We start from the raw sequence: 11089 nt of genomic DNA on the forward strand, positions 1-11089 counted from the left end.
TGGGCAGATAGATTCCTCTGTGCCACAGCCAAACCCTAAATAAACCCTGCAGTAAATTTCAGACCGGTCTTTGCCACAGGAAGGGAAGAAACAGCAGAGCCAGGGTCCTGCAGGAGGAGGGGTTGAGGAGTTTGAGGTCAAGTCCAGCTGTGGAGTGGAGCTGCCCCGATTCCTGCTGTTCTCACCTGAAGAATTCCCTCTTGACCCTTTGTCTGGTGATGAGTTGCCAGCTTGGACACATCCGTGAAGTGCAGGAGTGTTCTCTGAGATCTGGTTTGGGGTCACTAGCTGTCCAAAGCTTGGGAAAAGAACACTTTCTTCATGCTGAAGAATCTGTGTTGCTGTTTAAAAATGGAAATCTGGGTGAGGTGTGTAGACAGCTGCTGTTCAGGTTAAGGTGTTGAGGTCACAGTCAAAGTGTTGTTCCCTTTGGTCCATCCGTCAGGCCTGGGGACTGTTGTTCTTTGAAGACAAATTCTGAAAATTGCAGGAGACTTTTGGTGCCTCAAGAAAACGAAGCCAGCTAAAAATTGCTTGCAATTAACTTTATCATATAAAAGGAAAAACGAATTGGTGAAAGCCAATCTGCAAATAGATAAATAATAGGGGACAAAAGTACTTCTCAAAAAAAAAAAAAAAAAAAAAAGGAAGAAGTATAACCCCAGGGCTTCAGTGCTTAGTTGTGTTATCCATTTATCTTTGTTTTGCATCATCTTTTCACTGTCTCACGTATCATCAGAGGGATAAAATCATTAGTGTGCTAATCTAGGTAGCCATAGTTCTAAGGCTGACCTAGGCTAATCTGCCTTTGCAATTTCAAGAACTATGTTTGACTCCTCTGAAAGTAACCTTAAATTGTAGTCTTGTAAGAATTCCAGAGCTGTATCCTTCACTCCTTCTCCTAATGAGGTTATGACCAAATGCTCATTATAATTGCTTTAGACTCCTTTTAATTTTCAAGCTTATTAATCATAAGAAGAGTTATTTAAAATTGCATAAATTAATCTTAGATTAAAAGCCCATCAAAGCCTCGAAACAATTAAGAATAAGTAGGATTTCCCTGGGGCAGCAAGTTTTATTTTAATAGTGTAGTCAGGTGGATATCAGAACATTGAAGTATGGTAGTGATTAATGTATGCAAAATTTAAATGAGAGTTTTTAAATGGCAAATCTAAATCACATATTGACCTAACTGTAGGCTTTAACTGCATTGTCTGTCATATATTTAAACTGTTTAGTAATCAACGTTTTAATTACAGTGTATGTTAGGGAGGCTGTGCAACAAACAAAAGTCCCGAGTGGAGCTGCTCAGCAGGCTGGGCTCTGCTCCCAGCCGAGGGGCGAGCGAGGAGCAGAAATTTGCAGGAAAACATCCAGATTTGCTTTTCCCTGGGGATGTGTTCCTGCTCCTGCCTCATCCCCAGCCACAAAACGCCACTGGGAGTGCTCAAGGTGGGCTTGGAGCACCCTGGGGTGCTGGGAGGTGTCCCAGCCCGGGGCAGGGGAGGACTTGGGTGGGTTTTAAGCTCCATCCGTGCCTGGGGGATGGCTGATTCTGTGATTCCTGATTCTGTGATTCCTGATTCTGTGATTCCTGATTCTGTGATTCCCTATTTCACCCCTGCTCTGGGTGTTGTCTGCAGCACCCAGCTGAGCACAGCCCTGGGGTGCTGGAGCCTCTCAGCGCAGCCCTTGCCCTCAATAGGCTGAGGACAGAGCAGGGAGAGAGAACTGGGCCAGCAAACCTCACTCCCAGCTCAGGCACAGCCCTGCAGGGCCCAGCCAGGAGCTGCAGCTTTAGGGTTAAGCTCAGCCTGTGATCTGCAATCCACCTTGGAAGAGACCAGGAGGCTGCAGCCGACCTTGCTGCAGCTCTGGGACGCTGGGGACACTCTTGGCAGACACACAGACGGAGCCTCCCTGTCCCTGCCCTTCCAAGCACTTCACGTGCTCACACTTTTCTTAAAAGGGTTTTAAAAAAAAGCCCAAAATTTCAAAAGGAAAACAAGTGATGGAGCAGCTGGATCACACAGACTGAGCCTCCCTGTCCTTGCCCTTCCAAGCACTTCAGGTGCTCACAGTTAAAAGGGTTTAAAAAAAAACCCCAAAATTTCAAAAGGAAAACAAGTGATGGAGCAGCTGGATCACACAGACTGAGCCTCCCTGTCCTTGCCCTTCCAAGCACTTCAGGTGCTCACACTTTTCTTAAAAGGGTTAAAAAAAAAAACCCCAAAATTTCAAAAGGAAAACAAGAGATGGAGCAGCTGCATCACACTTGACGTGTCCTGCAGGGCCCTTTCACCCGTGGCTACGTTCTGTGTCTCCGTGGATTCTCCTGTGCTCAGGCTTCAGAATTTTTAGCCCACTCAAGCCTTGGAAGCTGCGTGGAGCATCCCCTGAGGATGCCCTGCCACCTTCTGTGCGTGTGAATTGACAATGTTTTGGGAGTCTGCAGTGAGAGAATTGGCCTGAGGATTCCTCGCTGCTATTCCTGGCTGTGGGAGCCGCAGTTGGATACTGTGGATAGCTGGCACAGATAATTAGCACAGCTTTTAGTGTGGCTTGTCCTTGGAGGCAGCAGCTCGAGGTGGAAAATCCTCCAGCACCAAGGCAGGGCTGCAGGGATGAAATCCTAACACGTGCTGAGGGCACTGCAGGGGGACCTGGGGTCAGGTCAGGGTGGTTTGGGTTGCTCAGAATTTGGTGTTTCCAGGAGTTCTGGGAACTGTTTGGGTTGCTCAGCACTTGGTGTTTCAGGGGGTTCTGAGAAGCTGGTGCAGCTCCAGAGCTGAGCTTTGTGTTCTTCCTGTTGGAGGTGGGATTTGTCCCCCGTTAAACATGAGGATGGGCAGGGATCTCCCCTCAAATCCATGCCCTGAGTTCATCCCAGAGCTGTGCACAGCACGGGCACCTCAGGAGCAATGGGAGAACCAACTGGGATGTGCTGTTGGACAGCCAAGTTGGAATTTTTTGGAGCTGGAGGGATGAGCTGCCAGCCAGGCTTTCCTGATTTAACATTTGCTCCGTGGCTTTTCTTGGAGCAGAGCACCTGGAGTGGGGGAAGGCATGGAGCATCCCAGCTGCTCTGGGAGCAGCAGGGATTTGGTGGTTTGCTCATGGAGCTGGTGCTGGCAGGGCTGGAATTCTGCTGAGGGGCTGGAATTCTGCTCAGGTGAAACGGGTGCAGGGGCAAACCAGATCCCAACAGAGAGCTGGGTCAGAGGATGCTCTCCCCATTCCCAGCTCCCAGTGCCAGGGAGGAATTAGGGAATTCCAGGCAGGGAAAGGGAGCAGGCTTCCAGCTTGCACTCTGTTCTTCCCAGGGGCTGCGTTCTGTGCAGGAAAAGCTGCATCTGCTGCATTCAGAGCATGCCAACACCACCCAATAAACTGCTGCATCTTCCTCATCCCCCCCTTTGAAAACCTGCAAGTTAAGCAGCAAGCGAGCTTCCCTCAGAGCAGCCTGCAGCCAGCAGTAATATTTATTTTCTCTATTTGTTTTAAGCCTGGGAAGACTGTGGCTTCCTGCACACTGTCCTGATGGAGCCCTGCCCAGCGAGCGTGCAATGCCCCCAGCCCTAATGTGCCATTAATGATAGGTTAATGTACAGTATAATGTTTTTTGGACTATGGGTTCATTACACTTCTGAGTGCAAGGTCCTTCTGCAGAGCGCCCAAGGTCCCATTGCATTATATCATGCAATAAAAATACCCTTTTCATATCACACACTAATAAACTGTATTTGAAATGCTGTCTGAGGGCACGGCCATTGTCTTGATAGGCTGTGGCTGCAACAGTTGGGATCTTTTTTATTGTGGTTTTTTTTTGTTGTGTTGAGTCCAGAATTTTTTAAATGGAAGGCGTGATTTGTCCGCGCTGCTTGGTGAGAAATGGAGTTCAACCCTGGAAAAATAAATGTTAGAAGGGTGGCACCAATGCAGTGCCACTCGTTTCCCAACCTTCCTTGCATAAGCGTGAGGAATTTTATTATCATTTTTAATTGGCTGCCCTCCCCAGTCAGCCTCCCACTGTGCCAGGGGAATAAAAGGAGGTGCTGGAGTGGCTTGGGTCTCATGTTCTCCCCCCGTTTGGGATTCAGGTTCCTCCCATGTTCTGAGCACCACCCTGGGGAGGAAAATCTCTCCTTTCTGGTGATTTCCAAGGAGATCTGTGGCTGGCTGGCATTTCACACTGGGGATGTCCTTTGTCACCACTGCAGGCTGGTGGCTGCCTGTTCCAGGGACCTCTGGAGCAGGCTCACACGAGTGCTCTGGAATCCCAGGCATTGCATGGGGGGATTGTTCATGGCCTGCCTGTCCCTTGGCATTGCTCTGGACCTCCCTGGAGCTCTCCAGACACAAACACTTCATGGCCACAGGATCCTGTTTGTGGGAGAGGCTCTCCTGAAGCTCTGCCCTTCCCTGGGTTTGTGTGTGAGAGGCAGTGGAAGTTGTTACCTGTGCTTTAGGCTGGAGACCTGAAGGGATTTGGGGCTGTGGGTGATGATTTTGTATCCCAGAAGGAATTTCACCCACCTGGAGCAGAGCTGCACTCTCCAGGTGGGCACGTGGAGCTGGAAAAGTCCCATAGAGCTGCAGCCCTGCCCAGGCCTGTGGCAATAAGCTCAGGGCGGGTTATTATCAGAAAAAAAGATATTTTTTTTTGTTTGTTTTAGGCCAGAGGAGAAGGCCATGAGAGCAAATTGCTGAATTTTAGGGGTAGATAAAATGATAGAACTTTTACCCTTGAATAATGGCCATTTAATTGACTGGGCTAAATGATTGATGGCTGGTGAGCCCTGAGTTGGAATTACCAGGGCTCTGTGTTCAGGGGGGCACTGCCCTTTTAATTTCCTGTCAGGTATTTAAATCCTTCACCTCCCCCTCTGCCAGGAGCTCCCCTGTGAAAGAGTTAAACCTGTCTGATGGGACACTGCAGCTCGAGAAACGTACCCTTTATCAAGAGAACCAGAAGAGACAAGTTCATTTAAAAAGCCTGGTTTGTCATTGTTTATCTCATTTTCGGGGTTGACACACAAAATTAGGCTGCCTGACACTCACTTGGGGCCAGCCCTGGCCCTGTCCTGCCTGACCTTTGCAGCTCCAGCCTCTCCAGCAGCCACTTCCCATCCCCTGCAGGATTCCCAGCACATCCCACTGAGCCAGGCACGGCACACCAGTACCAAACCAGTAAGAAAAACCAGCTGGGTGCTGATTCTCAACACCTTTCCCCCTGGCTCTGCTGTGTCCAGGAATTTTTAAGGCTAAATATTTAAAAAGCTCTTTCCCTTTAGGTATTTTTAAGGCTGAACATCTGAAAATTGGGAAGGAGGTGGTTATTGCACACCAGTACTAAATCAGTAAGAAAAACCAGTTTGGTGATGATTCTCAACATCTTTTTCCCCTGGCTGCGCTCTTCCCAGGTAGTTTTAAGGCTGAACATTTAAAAATTGGGAAGGACGTGGTTATTGCACACCAGTACCAAACCAGTAAGAAAAACCAGCTGGGTGCTGATTCTCAGCACCTTTCCCCCTGGCTCTGCTGTGTCCAGGAATTTTTAAGGCTAAATATTTAAATATATCTTTCCCTTTAGGTATTTTTAAGGCTGAACGTTTAAAAAATGGGAAGGACGTGGTTGTTGCACACCAGTACTAAACCAGTAAGAAAAACCAGTTTGGTGCTGGATTTTCTACCTCTCTCCTGCTGGCTTTGCTGAGTTCAAGGTATTTTTAAGGCTGAACATTTAAAAATTGGGAAGGACACGGTTATTGCACACCAGTACTAAACCAGTAAGAAAAACCAGTTTGGTGCTGGATTTTCTACATCTCTCCTGATGGCTGTGCTCTTTCCAGGTATTTTTAAGGCTAAATATTTAAAAAGCTCTTTCCCTCCAGGTATTTTTAAGGCTGAACATCTGAAAATTGGGAAGGAGGTGGTTATTGCGCACCAGTATTAAACCAGTAAGCAAAACCAGTTTGGTGCTGATTTTCAACCTCTTTCCCTCTGGCTGTGCCGTGTCCAGGTGTTTTTAAGGCTCAGTATTTTAAAATTGGGAAGGAGGTGTTATTGTTTTGTTGTGTGTAGGAGTCTGGGGAAATCTGAAATACACAGGGATGGCATCATGTGTCCCCAAAAATAAAGCTGACAGGGGAACCTCACCAGAGCTGGAACTGATCCCTGCAACAGAAAATGCATCTCAAGCTTCCACATATTTACCTTTTCTCAGTGTTCTTTGCAGAAAATCCCTGCAGGAATATTTAAGCTTGGCTTTGGGTGAGAACATAATAAATAATAAATAATTGCGCCCTCCTGGAGTCAGGGCTGGGACTTGTGTTTGTGGCATTTATTGACTCTTGGGGCTGCTCTCTGAGGTGTCAGCTCTGTCCTGCTGCATTTCTGCTTTGGTGGTTTGGGTTTTTGTTTGGGTTTTTATTTGGGGTTTTTATTTGGGTTTTTATTTGGGGTTTTTATTTGGGGTTTTATTTGGGTTTTTCCCTTGTTCTTCCTTCCCTCCCTGCCTCAGCTCCCTCTCTCCCCCATCCTTGGGGGGATCTCCAGTTTCAGGCACTGCTTGCTGAGCTCTGGGTCATGGCTGCAATGCTCAGGGTGCCTGAAAAGGGGGAATGTGGGACTGGGTGCTGCATAATTGCAAAATTATAGAGGGCAGGGTGAATTTAGGAAGAGATTTCATAAGGGAGAGAAAACCACCGCAGCTGCAGTGCTGGAGACCTTGGAGGAAAACTCCAATAATTCCCTGAGACATTCTGGGTGCTGAGCCAACTGCAAGTGCCACTTTTGGAGTTTTGTGCTGGTTTTCACTCCAGATCTTGCTGCAAAAAGTCAAGGCCAGGTTTGATGGACTCCTGCATTACCCCCAGCTCTGTGGGGCTCTGGGATAAATGGTTTTATTGCCGTTGCAGGTGCTGCTGAGCGAGTATTAAAAGCAGCAGAGTGGGTTTGGAAGTAGATTTTGGCACATCCTTTTGGCACTGGATATCTTTGGGCCACTTGTGGGTTTTGGTGCCTGACCTGAAAATGCTGCAGGTTGTCCACCAGGATTTGCAAAGATGGGTCCTGCTGAGTTTTGGTGGAAATCTCTGTTCTCCCATTCTCAGTTTCAAAGCAAACAGCTCAGAAAAATCAGCCACCAGATTCTGAAGAAACACCTTCTAGTGGAAACATCCCTCCAGCCTGAGAAAAATCCTCGCTGGAGCAGGACAGTAAAAACATGGGAAATCTGAAGAGTAATTTCAAATTAAACTTATTCCTAGGGAGAAAAGTGTGGAAACCCCCAGGCTTTGATGGAATACCCTCAGGAAACAAAGCAAACAGGCTGACCAGTGTGCAGAGCTGGGGTCTCAGAGCTGAAATGTCATTTGGAGCAGCCTCAATGCAGGGATATCCTGGGGGTCTCTCCATGCTCAAGGGGAAGGGTCTGGCTGGAATATTTGGGATTGATTGCCCCAGTGCCTCTCTCTGCCCTGTCTGTGCCTCCTGATTGTTCTCTCCTGCTTCTCTCTGGTGTCCTTGGCTGTTTTGTTGAAGAGGTGGGACAGCTGCTTCTAGGCTATGTTGGAGATAAAAGCATTTATCTTATTCCTGCACTTTCTCACCCAAAAACACCCCAGTGCTGGGCAGAGCTGGGGTCATCCTGTCACTCCCTGCCTTGTCCAGAGCCCCTGTCCAGCACTCCTGGATCCCCTCGAGGCTCTGGAAGGTCACATGAAGGATGGATGCATGGGGGACTGTTAAAGAGAGGAATTTTAGGGCGTCACACACATTTACAAGCAGATTAACGGGGTTTTTTGGGGGGATTTTTACCCAAACACCATTCAGCAAATGCTCAGCTATCCTGGAAAGGGGCTGCTGAAAACACAAGGAGCAAACGGGACAACCGAACCAAAAAGAGCATTCCCAAAGTGTCAGAATCTGAGGTATTGATCATTCTGAGATTGTAAAAGTCTCTGTCTGTCATCCCCGCTGCCAAAGAAGAAATCATAATTCCTCTGTGCTGGTTCAAGGTTGTTTATTCTGTTGATCTCTCAGATGTTCTGCTGCCCTGCCCAGCTCTGTCCTGCAGGGCAGCGTGTGGGGCTCTGCCCTCAGTGGGATGTGACAAACATTAAATACCAGAAACTCCCTGGGCTGGATTTACAAGAACGTGCCAATATCTGTCACCTACGTTGGACAGTGTGTCCCCAGCCTGAACCAACAGAAAAATGCCAACACCACAGTGACACATGGGGGGCATGAAGAAGGAGAAAAAGGACAAGGCACACCCAATTTCCTCCAGCTTGTCCCCTTTGGACCCCTAATCTAGAATCCTAAAATTTGACTTTTGCACCCGTGCCACACTTAATTATTACTGATATCAAACACTCAGAGCTGGTAATTGATCCTGTGAGATTGAAAACTCTTTTCCATGGACAGAGATCACAGCCAGTGTCTCTGGGGGCTCTGTCCAGGGGGTTCTGAGCCCTGCCAGGGTCCCAGGGCAGCCAGGGGGAATTATTTGGATTCCCACACCGAAGAGCCTGGGCTGCCTCCCCCTGCTCGGAACAGGCTGGACCCACGGGGGATTGCTCTGTGGGTTTGCTGCAGAAGGGCTGTGTTGGTGTTTTGTGTTTTGTGTTTGTATTTGTGTTTGTATTTGTGTTTCTGTCCCCTCTGCAGGGCCACCCCTTCGTGGTGCAGTACAACGACGGCAACGCCGAGGTGGTTTCCATGTGGGTGTGCAGGATGCTGGAGGAGCGGCGAGCCCAGGGAGCCCAGTGAGCTCTGCAGCACCCCGAGAGCTCCTCCAGGAGCTCCACCTTTGGACTCTCGGTGTATCCAGATCCTATTTTACTCCCAATTATTTCCTAGAAGCATCAGCAGAACCAGGATATTTGTTGGCTGCCTTTCCCTCGCCGCCGCATTAAGGAATTTTCTTAATGGTTTCTTTTGTTGCTGAGCAATTTCCAGGTTTATCTTCAGTTATACTGTACACAGCCTTAAAGCAAGTGTTTTATATCTCTATTTTTGGGTTACTGAATGTTCTATTTCCTGACTTCACAGTATTTTTTAACTCCTGTCCAAGCGTCCAGAGGAATTCCTGAGGAGCTGGTGGCTGTCTCTGAGTGCAGGCAGCCACTGAATACTGGGTTTAAATGTAAAACAAAAGCAAACAGACCAAAAAAAAAAGAGAAATACCGGGGCTTGCCCACCCTGTGAGGAGGTAAAGGGGGGCAGGTGGATCAGCATCACACCAGTAAGGGACTGGGAATGCCCCTCTGCTCCCAGTGCCAGTGCTGGGGACCGGGGTGCAGGCTGAGCCCGGGGTCACAGAGGGTTTCTGAGGTGGAAAAAGGGAGGGGAAAGAGGACAGGGCTCTGCTCTGGAGCCAGGCTGGGATCTGGGAATGTTCCCCTGGAGAAGGGAAGGATCCAGGGAATCCTCAGAGCCCTGAGAATGTTCCCCTGGAGAAGGGAAGGATCCAGGGAGAGCTCAGAGCCCCAGGAATGTTCCCTGGAGAAGGGAAGGATCCAGGGAATCCTCAGAGCCCCGGGAATGTTCCCTGGAGAAGGGAAGGATCCAGGGAATCCTCAGAGCCCTGGGAATGTTCCCTGGAGAAGGGAAGGATCCAGGGAATCCTCAGAGCCCTGGGAATGTTCTCTGGAGAAGGGAAGGATCCAGGGAGGGCTCAGAGCCCTGGGAATGTTCCCTGGAGAAGGGAAGGATCCAGGGAATCCTCAGAGCCCTGGGAATGTTCTCTGGAGAAGGGAAGGATCCAGGGAGGGCTCAGAGCCCTGGGAATGTTCCCTGGAGAAGGGAAGGATCCAGGGAATCCTCAGAGCCCTGGGAATGTTCCCTGGAGAAGGGAAGGATCCAGGGAATCCTCAGAGCCATTCCAGGGCCTGAAGGAGCTCCAGGAGAGCTGGAGAGGGATTTGGGACAAGGGATGGAGGGACAGGAGCCAGGGAATGTCTCCCACTGCCAGAGGGCAGGGATGGGTGGGATTTTGGGAATGTTCCTTCCCGGGGAGGGTGGGCAGGCCCTGGCACAGCTGTGGGTTCAGCCAGGTCAAGCACAGGCTCCAGGTTTGGTGTTCCAGGAAAAAGGAATGGCTGCAATGTCTCTGCTGGGTGTCCCTGGCTCCTGCAATTCCTGGGGACGTTTCCACAACAGACCAGCACAGGTTGACTCAGTTCTTGAGTAAAAATGCTTATTAAAGGAAAAAAAAAAAAGAAATAAACCAGGGATGTGAGAGGCAGGTTGGGGGTGAATGTGTCGGGTGGGAGGAGGTTGGGGTTTGTTTGCTTGTCTTTGCTATAGAAATAAACTTTTGCTAAAAAATAATTAAAAAAAAGACTCAGGTAGTTTATTTTCTGCCAGCAGCTTCAACCCCCCCCCCCCCCCCCACACACACACCAATTCAGTGAAATATTCCTCCCGAACCACTGCAAATCCTAAATGTTATTCTGGAAGCAGCCTGGAAAAGACTTGCTTTCCTCCCTTGGAGGGATCGTTTGTCTTCTTTCGAAGTGCAGAGGTTGCAGGCATGAACTTCGAGACTAAAGTTTGTCTTAATTGCTCTGATGTCACAACCTCGCTGGCAGACAAGAGGCAATGAATGAGCCAACAGCCCCGTTCCTCCAGGTCCTTTTGCTAAAGTGAGACAAATTCCCTCCCTGCGAGCCAGGCAGGGCACCGGCGCCGCTGCCATTTATTTATCCCTAACAGTTCGCAGCAGCTCTCCCTGGATAAAAGGTTTCTCTCTCTCTCTTTCTCTCGGATTTGGTTTCAAACTCAGCAATCCCAAGGCTTTTCCTGCTGCTTTTCCTGCCAGGGAGGTTGGAAGGGGAGGATTCACCCTAAAAATCCGTGTGGGATGGAGCTGATGGAGCTGGGAAAACCTGGTTAAAGCGGGGACAGAATTAGAATCCACGTGGTTCATCAGTGGGATCAGCCCAGGGCACTTTGGGGCTCCAGCCCTTTTCCTCTCCCAAATCCTGGGATTCGGTGCAGCCAGGGATCTGCCCCACCGGCAGCAGAATTTGGGAAAACGGGGCTGGATGAGAGGGCAGAGGAGGGAAGTTTGGGATTGAGC

General features: G+C 49.1%; 1 protein-coding gene across 1 annotated transcript in view; it reads left to right on the forward strand.

The window, feature by feature from the left end:
• Positions 1-8891, forward strand: part of MAP2K5 (mitogen-activated protein kinase kinase 5) — a 138498-nt gene extending 129607 nt beyond the window's left edge. Inside the window, exon 22 of the mRNA XM_031505717.2 lies at positions 8674-8891. Within this exon, the coding sequence (XP_031361577.1) occupies positions 8674-8775 (102 nt within the window). The 3' untranslated portion in view covers positions 8776-8891. The remainder of the gene's footprint in view (positions 1-8673) is intronic.
• Positions 8892-11089: the final 2198 nt, after the last annotated feature.

Source organism: Lonchura striata, chromosome 11 (assembly GCF_046129695.1).
Source record: "Lonchura striata isolate bLonStr1 chromosome 11, bLonStr1.mat, whole genome shotgun sequence".
In the NCBI taxonomy this organism is placed as follows: Eukaryota; Metazoa; Chordata; class Aves; order Passeriformes; family Estrildidae; genus Lonchura; species Lonchura striata.